This window comes from Molothrus aeneus, chromosome 8 (assembly GCF_037042795.1).
Source record: "Molothrus aeneus isolate 106 chromosome 8, BPBGC_Maene_1.0, whole genome shotgun sequence".
In the NCBI taxonomy this organism is placed as follows: domain Eukaryota; kingdom Metazoa; phylum Chordata; class Aves; order Passeriformes; family Icteridae; genus Molothrus; species Molothrus aeneus.
In genome coordinates, this window is record NC_089653.1 from 20,710,472 (window position 1) to 20,733,947 (window position 23,476).

At 36.8% G+C, this 23,476-nt stretch overlaps 1 protein-coding gene across 1 annotated transcript in view; it reads right to left on the reverse strand.

Annotated features, from left to right (window-relative positions):
* The window catches only part of BTAF1 (B-TFIID TATA-box binding protein associated factor 1), a 32,727-nt gene extending 10,458 nt beyond the window's left edge, over positions 1–22,269 (reverse strand). Inside the window, exons 1-23 of the mRNA XM_066554937.1 lie at positions 22,091–22,269; positions 20,936–21,050; positions 18,427–18,573; positions 16,478–16,641; positions 16,050–16,186; positions 15,288–15,399; positions 13,961–14,029; positions 11,507–11,596; positions 10,223–10,318; positions 9,804–9,980; positions 9,138–9,278; positions 8,897–9,021; positions 7,593–7,713; positions 7,412–7,516; positions 7,044–7,193; positions 6,308–6,450; positions 5,967–6,141; positions 5,290–5,493; positions 3,956–4,382; positions 2,759–2,949; positions 1,677–1,830; positions 1,476–1,585; positions 279–480 (exon numbers count right to left, since the gene is read on the reverse strand). Of these exons, the coding sequence (XP_066411034.1) occupies positions 279–480; positions 1,476–1,585; positions 1,677–1,830; positions 2,759–2,949; positions 3,956–4,382; positions 5,290–5,493; positions 5,967–6,141; positions 6,308–6,450; positions 7,044–7,193; positions 7,412–7,516; positions 7,593–7,713; positions 8,897–9,021; positions 9,138–9,278; positions 9,804–9,980; positions 10,223–10,318; positions 11,507–11,596; positions 13,961–14,029; positions 15,288–15,399; positions 16,050–16,186; positions 16,478–16,641; positions 18,427–18,573; positions 20,936–21,050; positions 22,091–22,255 (3,520 nt within the window). The 5' untranslated portion in view covers positions 22,256–22,269. The remainder of the gene's footprint in view (positions 1–278; positions 481–1,475; positions 1,586–1,676; positions 1,831–2,758; positions 2,950–3,955; positions 4,383–5,289; positions 5,494–5,966; positions 6,142–6,307; positions 6,451–7,043; positions 7,194–7,411; positions 7,517–7,592; positions 7,714–8,896; positions 9,022–9,137; positions 9,279–9,803; positions 9,981–10,222; positions 10,319–11,506; positions 11,597–13,960; positions 14,030–15,287; positions 15,400–16,049; positions 16,187–16,477; positions 16,642–18,426; positions 18,574–20,935; positions 21,051–22,090) is intronic.
* Positions 22,270–23,476: the final 1,207 nt, after the last annotated feature.

The window sequence follows — 23,476 nt, forward strand, 5'->3', positions numbered from 1 at the left end:
TCAGGTGAATGAAATTTCTAGTAACAAAGCAATGCAGAAGCAGGGAAATCTGATCTACCCAATTACATTTAGCCAGCAAAGTGCATGGTTTGAGAAACCGAATTACCTCCACCAAAATGTCACATGGCAAATAAAATATGGGCAATGTAAATTAAACTTTCTTCTGTTTCTTTCCACAGAACAAAAACCAGCTTCTTATTTTATTTCATTCTTTTTTTGTTCACCCAAGTGAAACAACAAAGGATTTTCTGCATTTTTGAATACCCAAGCAAGGATACATGCAAGTGCTTCAATTGCACCCTCTTGTTTGGTGTTGTCATCTATTGCTCCCAGCCACGGTAGAACTTTCTCTAGAAAGATATTCATTGTTTCCATGGTTGCTATTTTGCTCATAACACCCACACAACGGGAGGCCATGTGTCTCACAGCAGTGCTGGGATGTTGAAGGCACATGTAAAGATGAGGCAAATGCTGTATTAACTGAACAAAAGAGAAAGGTGCAGAGAGTAAAGGTTAATATGAATTATAAAAGAATTAGTGTTTTTTTTTATTTTTAAACTACAGAGTCTTTTAAAGTCATTTAAGAATGCTTGGAATGGCTCCTTTGCAAGATATAATTGTTTAAAATGAAAAAATTATTTCAGAAGAAAAAGGCAATTGGAACTTTGAACATGTATTACTCCCCAATACAGACAAAATTCAGAGTGACAAAATATTCAGCATTTCAGTCAAAATCAAAATTAATTAAGCCCTTAGTTAACAAGGAAGTGTTTCACACTGAAAATATAGTACTAAATACCCAGAATTTTTTATTAAAGAGAAAATAATTATTTCTTAAATACAGATTTAAGAATTCCTTCCAGCTAGCAAATTTGTCCTGGACTCATTCCCTTTGTGTTTAGGTAGATTAATTACTCATGTTGGGAATCTCAATAATTCTGTGTGACAAGGAGGACAGCCAGAAGGAAATCTGCATCTCCCCAGCAGGGTATACATCTATGTCTTTGGTGTGTGTATGTGTCTTCCTTTTAATCAGTGCAGATATGCCTTTGTATTGGATACCTAAACAGATGGTCAGGTTTTTCCTAGTGTGCAAGTCCCTAAGTACTAGCTTTGATGAACCAAGTTCAGCCTCTCTGACATTCTACAAATTTCTTTTAAACTACATACAGTATTAGCACCACCAAAACCAATTTACACAATCACTACATACCGCATTTATGTATATATATATAAAAGGCACGTATTAAAAAAGTCTTTCAGTCAGCCACACAGTGCTACATAATCACATTTTAATCTGCACTTTGATAACAAACAGAAGGCATCATATTACCAGTCTGTTCTCCAGGTCTAGGAAATACAGAGTTAGAATAAAGCAGAGTAGAGATGCTGATTCCAGTGTAACACAACAAGACACAATAAAGACTTAAACCAGCAATAAAGAGACTGAAGTGTTTCATGCAAAAGCTGATTACCAGGGGATGTAGCTGAGTGTCCATTGAAGCTGCTGTTGTTTCAAAAACCTGCAAGGAATTCACCAGCTCCTGGGCAGGAGCATCTCCTTTTTCCAGTAACAGCTTTCGATCTGGTGAAAACAGAAAAGGTGCTCAGTTTCAGACTGACATACTGACTCCAGCCTGCCACCCTTCCCCAGTTTAAATCAGAAGTGCAATTACCAAAATTATTTATGTGAATGTTGTTCCTTAACGAACCAACCATAGCATCCCAGAGATGTGGCAATCCTGTTGCCATTTCAGCACCAAAATGTTTAGCTATAGTAGATAAGGCAAATTCAGCTCCTCTTCTCTGTACAACATAAGGTTTCTGAGCCTAGAATTAAACAATTCAACAAAGTAGCAAGGTTAGATACATTTAATAACAATTATTGTCAAGGGTGACCTCTCATTACATAGGCATTCAATTCTGATTGTGTTTATACCTACCTACAACACATTCACCAACAGATTTTTTCCTGAGTTAATTCCTTTATTCTTTATACACGTGTAAAAAACAAAAATTCTTTCACAGCCAATTATTTAAAATCCATAAATTTGAGATTTGGCCTTTGCTGGTACCAGTCCATTTCAACAAGATGTTTCCAAGTGGCTCTGGTTCCAGAGCCTCAGATATGGCCAATACAGTGATACCAAGAACAGTACTTACTAGAAAACTTACAATACTTGATTTGTTATTTATCCCCCTCTCTTGCTCTCTCTGGCAAGCAGAATTAATAGAAAACATTAATAATTAAGAATAAAATCCACAACACTGTTTAGGAGTTCACAATCCTGCCTAGAACCTCATTAAAACATGCTGAAGTTTGAAATTAATAAAAGGGAAGAGTTTAGGACACCAAGTATGGAAGTCACACAGACATGCTGTTTTACACAATCATATTTCAATTGCTGGTTTTAATGCTTCAGAGGTATCCATCAGGCATTGAGATGGACCAACACTAACATGGACAGGACACAGTTTGTGTCATCTTGTGTTTGTTCCACCCATTGTGGAAATCCATCTCCAAGAACTTATATTGATATTCATATTCTATAGTAAATACAACATTTCAGGAGTTATTAATATTCTTAATGACAAACATTTAAAACATCAAACATAAGCTGCTTGCATCACAAAACAGGAAGTTTTGTGATGCAAAACCCCTGCCATCCCTACTACAAAGGTATCAACTCCAGTGAATTCAAAGTGATGGAAAGAAGGGGTGGATGTGAAATTGCAAATTCAAGCTTTTGAAATGTACCTCATCAAGTTCTGTAGGAATGCTTCCACTGCTGCCTGTGGGGAGATCTGCAATAGGGGCTTTTGGAGCTTTTGGAGTAGGACCTCGCCGACTTGTGATGGCAAAAGCAGCTTTCTGATGTCTGTACAGTGTAATTATTCCCCTGTGCTTAGTAACTGTGTGCTGCATCCCATCTTTATCAGAGTTGGGCCCTAAAAGAAAAGGGAGAACAGCTGACAACACTTTAAGCTGTAGTTTAACACATAGAGGGAAGTGAGAGCTACCTACAAGTCATCTGCTGATTATGCTTTAAAAATCCCCTAATTTTTTCCACTCTTGAGGATGATGGAACTTTAGTACAAACAGCTACTGTGCTAGGACAACATTACATACTCTGGATGAGAAGTGTGCAAACTGCCAGAAATTATAATTCAGCAAGAAGCACAGGTAACATGTATGTTACCTGTGAACACATTATGTTCTAAAGTTCCAACCAATTGATGTTCTGTGTCCTTTAAAACAGTTCAATACTTCTGTCATGATACAATAAAAGATGCCATCAGTATCTTTGCATTTGTTGATGTTTCCATTTATACTAGAGAGCTTCATTTTCAATCAGATGTGAATGTTATTCTACTCTGAGATAAAGGAGGACACATTCATTAAGAAGGAGTAAAACATACAATGGTCAAATCTTAAAGGAGGTTAGAATGTTTGAGAGTATTAAGATCTTAATTGGGTTAATCTGGGTTCATTCAATCCATACATTTTCAATAATGGACAGCCATTTAAAAAAATTCATGACCATTGCATGCATAGGATTATTTTATTAATTTTGAACACTGTCCTCATCTTTTTATCTTATGATTAGCCCATGGAATGTAACACAAGCCACACATTTTTGACAGGCTGCTTTAATTTCCATTTTTACTCAATAACATCTGTAAGTGAAATGTCATCAGAACTAGATATTAACCAGAGTCCATACCTGGAAATTGGAATGAAAGTATTTTATACATCTATATAGATATATAGATATAAAACAATGCACATTAGTTGCACACAGTTTAAAATATCTAAATGAAATCATTATTAATAAATACTCAGATGCTGGCATTTTAAAAATCAGTGAAAACAAGCCTCATTCAAATACTCATTTCATCAGCTCAGAAATAAGCACAGACATATTAAGAATCCTGGCAGTCTTAGTTGTCCTACCTTTTGAGTTTTCATGGCTACTCTGAGGCTGTGCAGGACATGATGCCAGTGGGGTAAGATGTGGATCCACACACAGGGAATTGCAAAGATTTTTTATAATCTTAGAGTTGGGACAAGGAGACCTGGTTGTACACTGCTGAAGTAACTTTGCTATACATGAAGCCACATAGTTTTGTATGAGTGTATTCTCTTCTTTTTTGATAGCTTCCATTAAGGGTTTTATAACAGGGTTTAGTTTTTCTGGAAGTTGCTGCAAGTTCACAACTGCACAGGCAGCAAAGGTATGGACTCGCAGATGCAACACTTGCCATTCCTGATTTGTTTCTGTAACAGTCATTTGGACTTGCTGCCTTTTACTGTCCAACTGTTGCAGAACTTTAGGATTCAAAGTAAAGGATGATGTCACCTCATTGAAAACAGAAGTAACCTAAGAGAAAGGAAAAGAAGGAATTAGAAATCTGTTTCATTGACTGTAAAACAGGATATCCTCATGGCACAACATGAGTCACTTGACCACATATCACCATCTCCATTTCCCAGTAAATAACAGGAAATGCTCCAAAATGTATTTCTGGGAATCCTGAACTGCAGATCAAAGAGAAAATCAGGTATATCATAGACATTTAAAGTCTAGATTCCCAAAGCTACAAGAGCAGTTTATGTGCTCCTGCAAATTTAGATTGTCCCATATCCCACGGGTTCTACCCAGATATTCTGGATATATTTAAGCATGTGACAGATTAGCAAAGTAGAATGTGACTACAACAATCCAGAAAGGATGTGCAAGATCCTGTACACGAACAAATCGCTTCTCAGCTGACTTTCCTTTGAGGAAAGAGACTGGGATAAAAATCTAAGAAAAAAGCACAGCAAAGTAGTTGCAGGACCTTCCATATCCTTCCGCACTCATAGGTGGTTGACTATTGTTGCCTAAATCTTTCACTGGAAAAAGATTAAAAGCAGATTAAAAGGTCAGGGGCAAGGTGGGGGAAAAAGTCTAGAATTTACATGGTCTATTTACAAGTCTTCTGACAATGGTTTTGAAGTCTGCTTTGTTTACTTATGCATAGATTTCAATAGTGAATCCACACCTGGGATCAGAACACTCAGTTTTATTCTCCCATTAAGTATGTACCTTGCATTGCACTTGATTTTTGTCAGACTGTAAACACACCTCAGGGGAAACAGTAAGAATCTTTACACGTTTTTTTTCATGAGATATGCAAAGGTCACCACATTATTTCTGCAAGCTACTGTCTATGTAATAATTATGCTGAAGGTGTATTTCAAGACAAGAACAGATTGGGAGGAAAGGCAGGCATGCCTCTACTTACCAGCTCATTAGCTTGATCTATTGTAAATACACTGCAGTTTACTCTGTTTCCAATGTCAATGTGAGAATCAGCTAGCAATGAGATGAGTTGTTTACATTCGTTTTGCATTCGCGTAAAAGGAACAGCAATTTCATCATAATAGAGATGTTCAGAAAGGACCCCAAGTAAACGAGGTTGAACACAAATAGCCACAGTTGTACACTCCTGTAACAGAAAAACACAATTTGCATTTCTGAATAATCACAGTTTCTTTGTTCAGTCTTGGGCAGCTCAATCTAGCTACAAAAATCCATTTCCAGAGGGACTATTAACACTCATAAACCAGAATATTAAAGATAAAGGATTAGGAACAAAAAGTCTGCCACTAGAAATGATAGTGAGCAGATAAAAGACAGTTATCTTAAAAGGAATCACTGACCTTAGATAAAGGCATCTTGAGAATAGATTTATTTGTAGAAAAAATGTGAGCATATTTACTGATTCATAGTTCTGACAGCTGGCATTTATCTACTGAGTCCTGTATTCCTGCACTGTCTAACGATCAAGATTTTGGTATTTAGATGTATAAACACCATTTTAGCTTACCTACTGAAATCTTATTTCAAGCTAAGTACCACACAACAAGCAGTGGATTGAGATAGTAAGTAAAATATATTTTTGCTGCAGAAACATCCTACCTTTTGCAAGGCTGCCCACTCACAGATTACTAACGCAACACTAATCCTCTGCAAGGCAGATTTAGAATTCAAGTGGAAGAGCAGTAGCTGAGCTAATGATTCAGCTGGCTTTATTTCTTGAGTAACAGTATTTACACCTGGGTCACAAATGCAGCAACAAAGTGCTCCCAGCAACCTGACAAGATGAAAAAGAACAGTCACTTCAATGTCATAATTACTCTGCCATCAATGATTCAACGTGAAGATGCAAAAATGAAAATTAGATTTTGGCAAAACCACTATATTTTATGAAAAAAATACATTGCTTTAAAGTATTTTTTTCATATTTCCAGTAAACTGACTTTGCTGCCATCATCCGAGCACGCATGACAACGTAGTCCCTAGTTGCTGGATCTTCTGCAATGCTGTCTGCCCCAGCAATGTATTCCTGAATCACTTCCTTGTTCTGGGTTTGACCTTGACGCAGTTTAGCACCTGCTTTTTCCTGTGGAATAAAGGAAAGGCTGAAAGGGTATTTGTAATGAAAAGATAAATTCATATTCCATAACAGTACAAATAATCATCACACCATGAAAATGTTGGACTAAGACAGAACACTTCTTGGGTAACAGATTTCTTAAAGCAGTCAATACTTGGAAATCATCTCTGTAGTCATCATTCTGTAGTCCTGTTAAATGTGTGCTACATTCCTTCACTATAATATTAAGGCTAATACTTGACATACAGCTGATAAACACACAGAGGAAAAAGGAAACCTCTCTCAGCATCTTTTCAGAAACAACACAATGCTTCTGGATTTAACTCAGTCCTGCAAACAGATGGCTCTAGAGCCATGTAAATAAGGACTTCTTGAGTATCTACACACAGAGAACACTACACAGCAGAACTTAATTCTTCATGGATAACCTGACAAGAAACCTTTTGCTCTACAGAACTGAGGCTTGTAAGACAGTTTACATTTAGAACTATAGAAAGGCACCACCACTCCCCCTCTAACACCCTTAGAATGTGTTTGATATACAGCTAAGCAATTTCCTGCTTTCCTCAGAACAGACAGTGAGACCACATTTAACTTACTTTGGACCTGGTTTTTACTTCTAGCAACATGTTTAAGTCAATGGGCAAATGAGATGGCTGCATCATTAAGCAGAGCCAGGCTCCCATCCATGGACAAGCAGCTGCAACAACATACTGTACAGATGCCTTGTTTAACAGTTCCAGCCACACCTTGGGAAAGAATCACAATAGAAATCATGACAAATTTGTACCTGGTCTACATAAGATCATACACATTCTGAGAAACTGCAGGAACTCTCTCATCCACTCTACAGTAAAGCATTGAAGTATTTAACATTAGCACACAATTCTTCATCTGCACAAAAGTACAGAGGATTTGAAAGAGTGGGATACACAAGCACTATATCCAGGAGAAGTCATGCAAATACCTTGTGAATAAGATCCAGAATTTCTTGGTTGCTTTCTAAGATACAAAACTGAAATATGTGCCTCAACATGTCTTGCAGAATTGGAGTCAGCCATGTTGAAGAACTCTGAAACAAGGAAATCATATGACCAAGTATATTCCAATATGCATCACAGTAAGACATTAATAACTCTAATTCTTACCTGGTCTTGGGTAGACAGCAGTGTGAATAATGTTTCCAGTGCTGCTTTTCGCACAGAAGATATCGTGTGGTGCAAGAATGGCCACACACGTGGGACCAAAACTGTCAGGGATTGCTGAATACTACAGGAGAGGGAGAGGTAGAGGCAGTGTCAGAGATAAAAACATACATACACACAAAGCTAAGTTCATTTTGTTTATTCTCATTTTATCCAAAAGAAGAAAATAAAATACTTTCTACAAGAAAAGAAAGTATTTCATATACTTGGGGATTTTAAGTGAAGGATTAAATTACTACAGCTTACACATTTAAAATAGTTCGAGTTGCTATCCTTTTTCAGGAAAATACTGATTTGGGTTTGTAAAACTGGTATAGAGAACTAGTCAGTTTAAGCATGTATTTATACCATGTTTTTCCCCATATTATACTTAAGGCTTTGTTCAACTGTTTAGAAAAAAGGAGGAGCTATTTCTGTTCTGAAGTTGCTGTTGGGCAGTTATGACTTTACCAATAATTTAAAACAAGCTTGCATCTTTTTTGCATGAACTGGCATATCAACTGTCATACCAGCTGATTCAAGTAGTACATGCTGAATTTACAACTGCATTAGTAACAAAACTTCATTCCTTATTTTAGACTTGGGCAACCATCAGCTTCAGCAATGCTAATGATATAGGATGAGAAAAATCAAATGTGTATAGTATCTACCTTAAGTGCAGATACTGTGAGTTTACCATGTGTACTATGAAAAATTGACCAATTAAAGGAATTGCATCTTAGTACGTTAAGAGTCCCAAAGAGATAGCAACTAGGCAGCATCATCAACCAGTCACAGAATTACTGGTTGTACTACTGATGTGAGTTTGTTTGTAGCTTATTTCAGAACTGTTCCAATAGTAAAGTTCTATAGGCTCATGAATGTGTTTTAATAAACAGTTTGGTCTCATCTGGAGTTTGTCTGTTCCTTGTTAAACAAGATGTTTGTGGACAGGACCACCGTGTGAGTGAAGCAAATATCATTTACTAAAACACCCAAGATAAAAGGACACAGACGAAAGGAGGGAAAAAAGCCACATATAAACCATGTCTAGTACACTTCTTAATTCCTTTGTTGCATTATACTAATGTCATCAAAATAGAAGCACTGTCGTAAGCTTCACTTCATGGAAAAACCAGAGAAATAAAATAGTGAGTTACATTAATCATCTCTTTGGTACATGATTTGAAAGAAACTGGTCATTCCAATTTGACAGTAAGTGGACACTCAGACCTGTAATAATGAAGAAAAGCTAATTGAAAAGTTACCTGCATTTGCGGACCTGAGGGTAAGTCAGAAGGGATGAAAGAAGGATCATGATACTGTTTGTGGAAGCTGTCAAGTCATCCAACTCCAGAAGTGCATCCCACAAGGTATTAAGAATAAAAGGCACCTACACAAATAAGCAGAGGAGGTTTATCATTAAAAAAAAACCAACAAAACCAGTGCTGCCTCTAAGTATTATTTTCTTCACTTAGACCAAAAGTGAACTTAAAACACTTCAGTCACCTTCTGAGACTGAAGTTGGACCAGGCTTTCCACTACTGGTACTAAAGATGCTGCAGCAACAGCTCGGACATCATCATCCAGATCTTGCAGACCTTCAATTATTGCAGGCAACACTTTAGGCAATAAAGTGTTGATCATGTCCTGCCAAAAAGATCAAAAGCATTTTTAAACTGACAAAGCTTCTAATGATACAATCAACTAAGATGCATTCTGTGTGTGTGAATGAACCTGATTGTTTCAAAGGGATGGTACAGCTCCAACACCATAATCTAAGTATTTTAAGTTAGCATTCATGAAATCAAACATAGGTTATATATTTAATGAACTGTAAATCAGCTCAGTTTTGGTATAAACAGAGCTCACTGTCTACAGAATAATACCACAGACAGTCTTACCTTCTTGTAAGACTCTGCTCTGTTACCTCACATATGAGAATACCACCAAGACCAGGCAGGCATATCTCTATTTCTAATGTTTTCTGCAAGCACAGCTTGCACTATATACTTGCAGCATGGTTATAGAAGTGCAGTCACACATCTCAACCCACAGGACTGCACTGCAAGCAATCTTGCTTTATCACACCTAGCTACTGTTCATCCACATCCTCTACTTTGAGCAGAGATTCTTTATCCCAAGCTCTCTACAATTTGTCATGAGGGTTATTACCTGACGTACTGCCAAAGCATACTTTATTCCTAGGAGACCACCGTGTCTCACTTCCCACTGTTCCTGTGTAAGCAGCTTCAGGAGAACATCCACAGTTTTATGAACACCAGTTTCATTCATGTGTTTCAATACTACTCCCAAAGTCTGAGCACAAGTCTCACGTACTGGTGCCACTACCTAGGAAAAAGTAAACAATAAAACAGATACTTCTGTATGAAATTTGACTTTAAGAGAGATGACCAAACTGCCATACAAACAAGGTGAATTTCATGTATCAGCTACCTTTTAATAAGCATCTCTGAGCAGTTCTAACAGGCACATGCAGCAGCACTACACAAGGCACAGCTAAGCTGCTGCAGTGTTATCTCCTGCAGAAGCCTGCTGATCTACCTGTTCATGCAAAGGTAACTTAAACTTACTTCATCTGAAACAAAGTCTCCAAATCTGTCTAGTGCAAACACACAAAGAAGTCTAATAACCAAGTCTTCTAGCCACTCCTGATGCTGCTGAATCATCTGTAAGAAGAGAAAAGTTTAACACTTTGACTACACTTATTCATAAAGCATTTCTGATATGCTTAATTTAGCTAAAATCTGTAAAAGACAGGACAACAAATGCTCACATTGACTCAATACAGTTCTCTTGCAGAGACAGTCCAGGCCAAGTAGTCAGCACTAATTCAACTCACCTGGATTATTATAAACATCATAACCTGGATGTTTTCTTCTCTAAAAACACCGTACTTTTATCAAAGGCTAGTGTCCTGCTTTCAGCTGGGACAGAGTTGGGTTTTTTTCTCAGTAGCTGGTACAGTGCTGTGTTCTGGAGTCAGTGTAAGAATAATGGAGATACCACACTGAAGTTTTGGTTGCTGCTACATTATGCTGACCTAAGTCAGAGACTTCTGAATGTCTCATGCTCTGCCAGTGAGGAGGGCAGACATAGCAGGTTTTGAAGCTAGCTGGAGTACACACACTTTCCATAAATAGTTAAGAAATGGTTTAAAGTATTTTATTATTGCAGATTGTGTTGTTATTACCCACCCAGCCATCTCCATGCATCTCTACTCTACAAGGAAGCAAGGAGAGAGAGAAGTTTTTGCTTTCACTATTTACAAAGTATCCTGAAGTACACTGATTTACATCTCATTCTTCAACTCTCTAAGCCACAAGCTCTTCCAGCTGCTTCTACAGCAAGGGAGTCAGTAGAAACCTGGATGAAATTCACTATTAGTAAACAAACTATTACTGTGGATATTTTTAAAAAACTGTTCTCCTTTTAAGAAGACTATTTTAATTCCTTTTCTCATAATAAAGAGAGCAGGTTGATAGAGTCCTCTTACTATTTAAGCAAGTAGAGTTAAATGGTCTGAGACACTACCAGAGTAACACAATTAACTTGTCAATTTTGTTTCAGTACAGTCTTACCAGGATTTGAAAACAGTATATTCTAATATGGAAGTTAATGTTTAATAACTTTATAGACAACCAACATATTAATGGCCAATTATACAGTATTATTGGGTTCTGCATAGGACTTTTAAAAACAATGTTTTGTCAGTGCATGCAGTGATGTCATCCAGATGATTCTAAGCAGAAAAGTCTTATATTCCCCCACATCACACACTTATTGCAAAATATTTTAAGAAGTCTCTTTTCTAAACTTCATTTAAGTAAATATTAAGTCTATGACTGGAAACTTACCTCCTCTAAAGAGCTATCTCCCATTTTACCACCACTTTTACCATGAGCTTTAAGTATCTCTCTCAGTCCAGTACCTGCACCATGTCGAACCTAAGAAAGTGAAGTAAAAAGTCAGTTTTAAAATATTAGAGGACAGAAGACTAAACCCATGCTGGAAAATTGGAATAATACTACTGTATTCTTAACAGAGATGTTTCAAGAGCTGCAGAACTAGCACTACTTAGACTTGTGGGAATTATTAGATCAAATCACCTATTAAAATATTCACCTGTCCAAAAATCAGCCTTCTTTACCCCAGGTATTTGCCAGCTTATGAACAGAAGCAATTAAGAACTGCTTCTATTTTCTAACACATTATGATGTTTGCAGCAACATAGCCAACATAGTGGCACTAGTTGTCAAAGAGAAGTTTGAAGATATTACTGTTTTTATTAAGTTTATAAGCTAAAGCAAATACATATTATTATAGTTTCAAGCACTTCATGTTTAATATTTTCTATCACTCTCTGTATTGCTTAAACAGAGTTTGGATCCTCACTGAGTATTCTGGAGTCTGCAAAACAAATTTCTGGGAATTACTCTTCTGCCTAACTTACAAACCTGCCTTACTTGACTGGATTTTAGAAATAAGTGAACAAGCAATATGGGAAAGCAAATTATAGGCACTTGCATACTCTCACCAAACTTGAACAGCTGAACACACTAGGAAGAGTTCTGGAAATAAGAAAAGACCAGTAGAAAGATGTGCTAAAGACACACCTGTTCCTGGTATTTGTGACACCTAACTGGACTAGCAATTGGCTTCTCAAGGAAAGCTCACTCAACACATACGGAAAGTTGCAAAAGCAGAGTTTTGAAATGGGTTCTCATTGAGAGGCCATTACATAAGTTAGAGGAGAATTAACACTATTTTTTTAAGAACAGCCCAGATACATGCTTATTGCTAGCAGAAAATTGTTGCATTTCATTTCATGGCAGTAACAACTAGAACTGAGTACTTGGTAGCTCCCCCCTTCACCAGAATATCTTATATGAAATGCAAACATATATGTCCCCTATGTACAGCTCAGTGCCTGCTGGTTAAAGCTATAAGCAAGCCAATAAAAAACAGTCTAGTCAAAATCCTAATTGTTCATAAATCATCAATTTATTTGGTCCAAGACAGCTTATGAGCTAGGTTTTAAAAGTCAAAAGAAGGAGACTTTGATAGCTAATGTCTCAGCTTCTGCAAATACAAACCAGCAAGACACAAATGTATAAAGGCAATACCAGTAGTAGGATTCATCCTGCCTGACTTCAGCTGCCTGTGAGCGTGGCAAGCAGTCTGAAGTAGTCACCCAGGTGACCTCTAGACATTGCAAGATGCTGCCAAAGAGCCACTTTAAACATACATTTTGAGGCAGGTTAGCCTGTTTTTCACCAGAACATGCTGCAATAATGATTCTGTATTGATCTACTTCCCCTATTAAGATACATGTGCCTTCTATCAAATGTACTAAGAAAGCTATGAGAACATCTACATACCAGAAGACAAGTGGACCTGGCCTTCAACTGCAAACAGCCTGTTTTCAAATAAGGTGAGGCTTTTTAGCTCAGGTGCAGTGATGTCCCACACAAATATAATGATTCTTTTTCTGGGACCAAAATAATTGTGCTGGCTGCATATGATCTATCTCTGTTTCCAAGTTTGAGAGCAAGCTGGCTCTGCCCATACTGACATCACCGAGACTGTGCTACAGATACACATAAGGATGTTAGAGTTGCTGTTAATATTTAACCCTTCAGAAGATCAACTCAAGAAAATGAAGTTAGTTGACAACAGTTATGTCCACCTTCTGAACAAGAAGTTAGATCATTATCAGCTACTTCATATTTTTACCTGAAATTTCTACCAAAGTTTGTGGACAATTGTATAAGGACTGAATAAAAAGGTGAGTAGAACCATTTTGAATCTTGAAAATAAATTGTCTAAGCAACCAAACATATAGCTTTTATAGTTATTAAAGGATTGATTCCCCTTCCTTTGCTACTAGCATAGCATTAGACAAACATACCAGTGTTGCCAGCAACAGACTCACATAATATTCCTTAAAGTCTTGATGAACCCAAGTTTAATTGCTTAATCTTTTTAACCATAGATTGATGTGATTTTATTTTGCTTGAATTTCAACACTCCCATAATTCTCACTTATATAATGATTACTTTTCATATCTTTCTCACTCTCCACAAGTATACATTACACATGTTTTCCATTCCCCTTTAAATGAGTCTAAAAAACACTTAAGCTTGCTAGAAGCAAATTTGTCTTGGCTATGTAATCTGTATGCATAAATGATTTAAATTTTGATATCTGGCAAAATTCTCTTAAGTTCTACACATACAATGTCTGCATTTCTGTTGAAGCCCTTTTAAAAAAACTATTAGCTCCACCTTAAATAGTCCAAGTGTCTTACCTCCCAAGAAGGGTTAAAGAGATCATTGCACACCTCTTCACAAAAGCTTTCCAGAGGCCATTCATTTGCCTAAATCCATAAAAAAATATTAAGTATGAGATTGAAAAAGAGAGGAATCATGAACAAACACTTCTTATATTGTTGTCTGTGCATACTTCAATGGCATACAAAAAACTCCAAAATCATAAGTACTTTTTTTCATTACTGGACAGAACTGAAAAAACAATCTTCTTCCCCAGCTCAGAAACTTCACTGATTAGCACTGGATCTCTTAACAAGTTTATCAAGTTTCTGTTAACAGTCTCTATGGGAATTAATTTTGATGTTCTGGAATTCACCTCTCCTTTAGAAACCATGCTAAAGAAGAAAATTAAGCAGAGTTTCTTATTCTATCCAGTGATTAAATTTAAATTTATGAACTTTGCCTTTAAAGAGCATAACATGTAAGTCTCAGTTTGAAAACACACTACATTAGTGAAATTGGGTCAATCAATCCAGCAATAAACAGCACCCTTTTCCAAACACATTCTACTTTTTGAAAACCAAAGCATATCCACTATTTCAAAATTTTCTACAAGGAAACTGACATGGCTGTGGAAAGGAATTTTTACTACCATTAGTAAGTTCACATCATCACATACACAGAAGACTGGAAGACATTTAAAAACCAGCAGCTATTCAGCCTGTAGTTATTAATATTTCAGATTAATTTTCCAACCATTTTTTATGCAAATAAGATTTTAATTACTGAACGATGTCTGGAAAGCTATTTTTGTAGGATACAGACTTCTCTAGATAATAAACTTCTATGCATCATTTATATTCTGGTTTAGCATTTCTTAATTTTTAGCTTTTCAGTCTGTTGAAACAAATACAGTTTTTTCCAAGACTAAGGTAATTGTTTTAATATTCAACTATTAAAGATAGAATCTAATTCTAAATTAAGCCTAATTAAAGTACAGCAAAGATTAAATAAGCATTTAGATCAAATTATTTGTGGCTCACTGTAATCCTACCATGTAAGTGTTTAGCACAGTTTTCCAGTTTAATACCTCGGGGTCTGACACCTGTAGCCACCTACTTGTGTTAATTTGGGTCACAAACTGCTACCAAAGGATTAAATGTGTTTGCTTCCTCAATGCTGTAACAGTTAGAAGCTGACCTGCTTCATTATGTTAAAAGTAAGCTGGCCATGACATTCTTCATTCCACTTCCCTGAATGCTAAATGGACTAAAGAATTTGGGCACATGAAGGAATTTTGTTTCAAATTACTTTGCTGAAAAACTGAATGATCTCTCCTGCTAACAGCAGAACAATGCATCATACCTCTTCCTGAGCATTTTCTACCAATGTTTTTGAGTCTGTGGCAGGCTGGTTGATGACAACGTTTGCAACTTTTCTTCTTTTTTCTTCTGGTTCCCCATCAGTGCTATCATTGCTGAGAAGGAGCAAGTACATGTTTATGAACTCAGGGTATGCTTTAAGGCAAGTAATTACATCTACAACTGATGTCTCCAGATACAATAAAGTATGGCAAGAATACAAAACAAAGAGGCTTAGCACTGTGAAATATGCAAGTTAGCTGAGTTTATATGTAAAACCAAAAAATGCAGTGAGGAGACAGTAGAATGCTGTCCCAAATTCACAGTCTGTCTCAGATTTATCCAAGAAACCCAGCAATTCCTAAATAAGATCAAGAATTTTGTTCATCATTCATTATGAACACAGTAGATACAATAATATGCCACTATAAACTACAGTGAAGAACACAGCACACATCAGAAAACTGTATCCTAAATTTTCAGTTGTTCATTTTCTTAAAATCCCCGGTTTTGATGCATTATTCTCAAGCCATATTTAATAACCACACATTTCAGCTGTAGCATCCCATTATGTCAAGATGCCTCTGAAGCTGGGTCCTCAACAAAGCTCTCCTGGGAACAAGCACTGCATGCAAACTTTCCACCATCAGCACAATTAGCACATAAGAGATTTAAGATGCAAAGACTGTAGGAAGTTTCTCAACAGATAAATCAAATCACAATCCCAGCTTCACAGAAATAAAAGGAAACCAGTTCACTATTATACCTCTTCTCATTAGCTTCCACTGCATCTCTGGATCTTTGCTTTGCAAATAGCTTAGCCATTCTTTTGGCTTTATTCTTTTGTCTACTGCTCATACCAGCTCGAAATTCTGAGTCAATTAACTCAGCAGCCTGAAGAGTCTGAAAGAAAAGTCATTCATTGTCAATTCTTCTTATGATGGAAGTCCTGAAAAATTCTCAAACCCACAATGCTCCCAACTTCCCCAACCCTCCATTTCAAACATTTCAGCAGTTTGACATGAAATAATACTAACAAGCAACTATGAGATGTAAGAACTCAGGAAGCCAAAGCACACCACATTAGATGCCAATCATCTTACTTAAAACAGAAATATTGTAACCACAGAAGCTCAAATAAAGCAAACCCACTGTATTATTTCTTGCAGTCAAATAGCCCAAGGTTTTACCTACAGGTTGTTTGTTTACTAGTAAAACTGGAGAAGGAGAATAGTCCAAATCTTCATCATTGAACAGATCCTCAGTATTCATTCCAATTGCAGCACCCATATCTAAGCCGAGTTTCTTTTGCAGCAGTTTCCTCTGTCGTGCTATCCTCTCTTTAGGATCAATTTCACCTTTAAAAGGGATTTTAAAAGAAGATGTGTCAGATTTCCAACTGGATATTTTACTGATGACTTGCTCAATGTACACAACAAAGCCAAAATTTACAGGATTAAATTGCATTTGGCTAATACAATCTGCTAAGACAAATCACACTGATACCCAGGAAGACCTCTTCTGCTACTGTAACTACACAAGTACTTGAACTGTGATCAAGCAAGGTTCATTTTGGAAATTAACAGATGCCACCTCAAGAATGTCTGAGTTTCAACACTAACTATAGAACACCTAGGCTTTGGGAGCACCTACAATTGCATTAAAAAGATAAGATTTTAGCACCCAAGTAGAATAAAACCTCCAAGCAACCCAAAACTTGTAGCTGGTAGGGCTGTCAGACTTCACTTCACATGCACAGTACAGAAACCAGTCAGGAGGAGTTGTTGTTTTGGTTTGTTGGTGTTGTGGTGGGATTTTTTTTTCAATTACCAGCACAAACTTTTAAGTAGATGACCAATATAGACATGATTCTGGGGTGCACACCAGGTTGAGTAGTAACTAGTAGTTAATATTGTCTATACCAGTAAGTTTTTTAAACTGCATTTAACTGACAAGCAAAGACAAGCAACTTCCATTCTTTAAAAAATATTTTTCCTTTCTAACATCATCTCAGGAATAATTATCAAAGACTGCTAATTCTAAAGATTAAGTTACATTAAGTCCATTTATGTGGTCTACTTGAAAAGGGAAGTTGCTACAGAACACAGAAGAGAAAGCAGACTGTACATTTTCCCATGAATAAAAAAAGCAGCAACTAAGGATTTTTGTTTCATTTTCTTATTTTTTGATATTGTATATCTTTTTTTTTTTTCCACATAAAAAACTTCAAGGATGAAATCATGTGACATTGGAATAAATATCAGGTTTCTATGAACTGAAGTGTTGGGTTTCATTAGACGAGGTGGAACTTGTACACCACTTTATTAATCTAGCTTAAAAGATGGCAAGCAATAAATTAGCAACCAGCCTGAAGAGACAGGACACTGCTCAAGTTTCAGCAGCCACATGCTCTGCTCCTTGCTGAGCTACTGATCTTCTGAGAACCCTGCACAGAACCCATCACACACAGGGAACAAAGGAATCAGGGCTACACAGTCAGATTCTTATCAAAAGCATCACTTAATTTGGCACAGAAACTGGTAGATGGCCTGGAACTAAGAACAGGGAAGTACAGTAATAGCAAAAAATAGCTTAGATTAAAATAATTCAGTGCCATTACACTGACAAACCAACTCTCAGCTAAAAAAATTACAGAAAAATGTTAGACAAGTCACTTGAAACAAAAAACATCACACAGGCACTGGTATTTGATCTTCCAACTTTGTCAGTCTTATCACAGTATTTTTCACGCAGTCTTTCTATACTTGAAACCTTCAAGCTTTTAAATAAGCCACATCCTACTTCTGTATGTGGGAACACTGTTCAGGTAAAGAACAAGCAGTGAAGTGCCTGCCCTTTCTAAAAATGTCTACAGAAATCTTTGATGCTTCTTTAGGTTTCCACCCCTTCTTCCCCACTGTATACACAGTAATACTGCTATGGCAAAAACCTAAACAAACAATACATCCCTCCTAAAAAACTGTGTTACTTGAGGAAGAAAATACAAACCACATGTTGGGGAATAGGTTCTGCCATTATTTCCTGACATTCTGAGAATCCATGGATGGCTAGATTCATAATGCTGCCACAACAAACTTTCTCAAATCACTAAGTTTTCTTGTCTGCAAGTAAAATATAGATACCTGATTTATCATCTTGGACTTCAAATTCTGCACCAGCAGATCCAAGAAGAGATGCACCATGTTTTAACAACCGACAGATATCAAATCTGTCAAAACGCAACCGGTCTGTTGAAGGTGAATCTTCATTAGGACTTTCTGAGCCTGGTTCTAGGTAGGAAATAAAAATAATATTAAGGACAACACGATGAAATTTTTGTTCAAAATTCTGGCAGAAGATAAAGGAAAAACAAGATATACTATCTCTCCTCCAAAGAATCAGCACACATACAGCATTTTAATACAAAGAATAAAGGCTCCATTTTCACAAAGACAAACTGAAATAGGTCACTAAATGTACCTGAAGAGAAAAAAAAAATAGAATTTTTTTTTCCTTGATAAATTTAGCTTTTTAAAATCTTGGACACTGACCTACAGGCCTTCTCTGTACACACAGGGCCAGCTTACAGTTTTGAACTGCACATGGCTCACAAATGGTATCACAAGCACATCAACACTGCTGTGTGTCCCTGCCAGCCAAGCATCCAAAGTTGGGAAGCTACAGAGTGTCTAAACAGGTGTGGGAGAAAGGGCTGCTGATGCCTAGCTGTGAGCTCTTCTCAAACAGTACCTTTTTCTTAAACACACAATCTTTTCAATTTCATTAACAATCTGATAGGCAGAGGTGCCAGAACTGGATAGTGCATTTAAAAGGGTGCTGTACTCTAAGACTAACAGGTTACCCAACTTCCATGTACAAAAGGCATGCTAGAAGTAATCCTTGAACTAGACAAGTGAAATGAACTTCTGTCCTTGGTAAGACAGAGTAGACAGCAGCAAAGTCCCCACCTGCGGTAGAAAAGGTTGAAACTAGATGATCTTTAAGGTTTTTTCCAATTCAAACTATTCTATGATTCTAGAACTAATTTATTAAGTATATGGATAAATATTATTCACTGGGAAAGAGAATTGCTCTGGAAAAAACACCTTTTAATAACCTGATTATCAATGTCCTTAAAGAGCTGCCACAAATGGATAGAGGGCATCCAGTGAACAAAATACATTTAAAAGCTTTTGGCAAGGATTCATATGAAAGAATAAATCAAAAGAACCAAGTTAGCACAGAGCTGGGGAGAACATCCTTTTACAAACTGAAAGGTAGAAATTAGTTCTGGAGTCCTCTGAGGCACCAATCCTTTAATTGATGGAAAAGACATTCACTAATGCACTCTTCTCCAAGGACACAGGTGACACTAAACTCTTTTGAGTAGCCTGAAGTCACAATGGCACTAAGGAATCCAAGGAGGACTGTGAGAACAGACTAATGGGCAAATAAGTAAACAAGGTGTAAAATGAATAACCTAAACCATGCCTACACAACACAACATTCAATAAAAATCTTGGAGGCATTTTCCTGACAGCTTTCTGTACTCATCTGTTTACTGAGCAGTGAAAGCCAGGGCAGACAACAAAGTACTGGGTCTCACCAGGAAGGACACTGTTGGCAGGACAAAGCACATCATTTTGTCACTATGTGTAAATTTCAGTACTCTAGAGATGCAGATAGACTGTGTGGAGTTCTGTGCATCTCAAGGAGGACACAAGTAAGAGAAAGCACAGAGAAAAAAAGTTATCTAAAAGACAAAGCAGCTTGTGAGGAAAGATTGAAGAGAACGCAAACCTTCAATATGAAGAGAAGTTGTTGGAGGAGAGCAAATATGATGGTTTACAAAAATAAAGACAATGGACAAGGAAAATGCAGAACTTGCTTGTCAAATTCAAAGCCAACAGAACTGGGAGGCACCAAGTGAAACAAATATGAGATCATCTCAAACAGATGTGAGTTTCATTGATGCTGTTTTAGGGTGTGTATGTGTCTGTTTTTAAAAAAGTTGGTGAATTTCTGGAACCTGCATCCCAAAGCTGTGAACACAGACAGTACCAATGGATTTGGACAAAATCACTTAGTCCATAATTCAACAATTAAGGAAACTAACATCCCTAACACAATGATTTCAGATGAAAAGAAACAGAACAGACTTGAGCAAACTGCCATCTCACCTTCCTCAGAAAGGTGCTCAGATTAAGGGAACAGTGAAGAAAAGAATTTCTGCAAACTATCGAGACAAAGTTGATTGGTTAAACATATTACCATTTTACTAGTTACTCCTTTTCTTTATAAAAGCTTTATGAGGGTACAAAGGACAAGAACAGGAATTCTGAAAGAAATAAAGGTCAGGAGCATCTAAAGCCAAAGAGGTTTACTTATAGTCCTACTTCACAGAATCATAGAATAGTCTGAGTTGGAAGGGACTCACAAGGATCATCATGTGCAGCTCTTAAGTGAGTGGCCCATGCAGAGACTGAACCCCTGACCTCAGCATTATTAGCAGCCTGCTCCAAACAACTTACGTGCAAATAAAAGTTTGTGCTCATAAAAAACCAAATGACACAGATGCCTTGCAAAGTCTCGTATCACAGACGGTTTGCATAAGATAAACAATGAGTGATACACAATGAGTTTAAGGAGCACCTTGTTTTGATCTTGGAGTTGGATTCCACTCAGGTACATTTTTCACTATGGCTTCGACAGCCTGGCCAGCCGCAATACGAGTATCCCAGTTCGTGCTTCTTAAATACACTAACACCTTGAAGGAGAGATTAATAATAAGTATTTGCTTAAAGTGTACTTCTAAAACAATCCATCAGCTGTTATGTTCTATTAAAACACAATTACTTTAATGCTATGAATTAATAAAACATTCAGAACAAAAACATAAAGGACAAAAAAACCAAACCAAGAAATGCCACCAGCCTTCTCTATATTGCTCACTGCTTAGCAGAACACTTGCCAGAGCCAGACCTTAAGACTTTATGAGATATATTTAGTCCAATCAGTTAAACTGAAACTTGATTTCCTCCAGGTACTGAACAAGGCTTGAGATATGTTTTTATTTTTTGGGTTGGTTGGTTTGTTGCTGTCTTTTTCTACAAGGAAGTGTTCAAACTTGATTAACAGACCTTAAAACCCTGAAGTAATTTAACCCAAGAAGAGATACAACTTGGGTCACTTGAAGCAATATATGCTCTTCTAAACTAATTTATCACTATGTCACACATCTGGAAAAACTATTTCTTTCTCTGAAAGCAGTTTGATATTTGTGATTCCTTGGCCACTCTGTTGATAGCATCAATTGTGGTGACAGCACCTGTTCCATAAGAACAGAACTGAGGTCACTGAGCCATCTCCACCTGTCAGAGATGGACTATTTTCGGTGGTTTTACTAGACTTGGTCAGACTGAAGTCTCAAGCTAATGGAAAACTCTTCCTAATTTCCAGCCCTTTTGAAGACATGCAGCCTCTTTTTTAATGCTTTATCACACAAGTAATAACCTTTAAAGGCAAGTGAAAAAAATCTTTGTAAGGCAGTAGAGCTTCTCTTTATAGAACAAGCTCTGAACTTACAGCAAATGCTGAATATCAATATTGAATGCTAAGTGAAACCTCACAATCATTTCAGAAGCTGACATAACAGTACCTTAAACAGAAGCAGCCCCTAATTTTCTTCATTCTCTTACTTCTGAAAAACCCAAGACCACAATGCATTTTCTTCTTCCCACAGAAGCACATCCCTTTAAACTAGTTTGATTCTCACCATTCAAGTACAAGGGAAAAACATATGCTTACTTTAGATAAGAGATTATTCAGTTCATGAGGATGCAGTTTCACTACTTCCCCAAGTTGCTGTGCAGCTGCTTTTCTTGTTACAGGTGTTGTACCAGTGTCCAGTAAAATAAAGAGACGATCGAGCCTAAATGTGATTGACAAAAACCGAAAAGTTATGCTATTCATAGCTCAGATGTCCATTTCTATTAATATTCCCCCACATTTTTCAGTTTATATAACTCAAAGAGAAGAGATGTCTGTCTGAAGACTGTCAGTTGGCAGAGTGAATAATGTACTTTTTTCCTAACACTAAGCATAGCTGTTTTAAAAGCCCATTTAATTTGGTAACAAAAAAAGTAACTGTAAGAAAGGCTAGTTTAAAAAATCTTCAGTTACAAGAAAAAAATTAATTTAAGAAAAAAAAATTCCTGTCTTTCTTCTGTGATAGAACATTTTCAATCTTGAAGCACATATGTTGTGAGTGATCATCAAATTCTATTTGATAGAAAAAGCAGAGGGCTCAGCTGCTCCTATTGCACATTATCACTTCTATTGACAACACAGCCTGTTATCTGCAACACCAAACTCTGCCTCTCCAGGATGACAAAATTTTACTTTTCACATCTTTTCCCCCTAATTACCTGGAATACACAAAACCAAACCTCTTGTGTTTACAGCTTGCAAGTCATCTGATGCTTCTGCTCTTCCCTCAAAATACAGGGATTTAACCAGATCTGTTTCCACAGTAACTCTGTATTTAGTGAAAGACTCCAATCATCTATTTGTAGAACAATTAATTTCTTCCTTGTTTAGTTACTGAATGAGAAATAAAGTCTGTCTTTATGTATATATTCACATAACAATCTAGATACTCAAATATATGACTGGAGTTTCAAGTATTCATTATTCCCTTACTATCAGTGGGTTGATCAGAGCTCTCTAATGAGTGCCAAGTTTTATGCTTTAGTTATTGGGCAGTATGAGGTTATTACTGAGTATCAATCTAGAACCTGTTCACACAGAGCAATTAAAATAGTTTGTTCCAGCTTTATCATAAATGTACTCCTCCAAGAACTGCAACAAGACAAAACCAGACCTTACACAGCAGTGAAGCTCACCTAGAACAGCCTGGCAGAATAAAGATATAGGTATCCTGGACAACCTGTCTTCATAACCACACATCCTTGGTTTGAGCACACACAGGAAATAACAAATGCCTTGTCCCTGTTAGTCTGTTGCTACTAATTACATTTCATGTAAATTGCCTTTGACATTAGTTCAAATAATGTAAAAAGAAAAAAAACCACCAAAACCTCTTTCCAACATCACTGGATTTTGTATTTTCTTTGGCATGCTTCAACTGCACTTAATCCTGAGTTTATCTTAATGGGTTCACAAGACAATAGG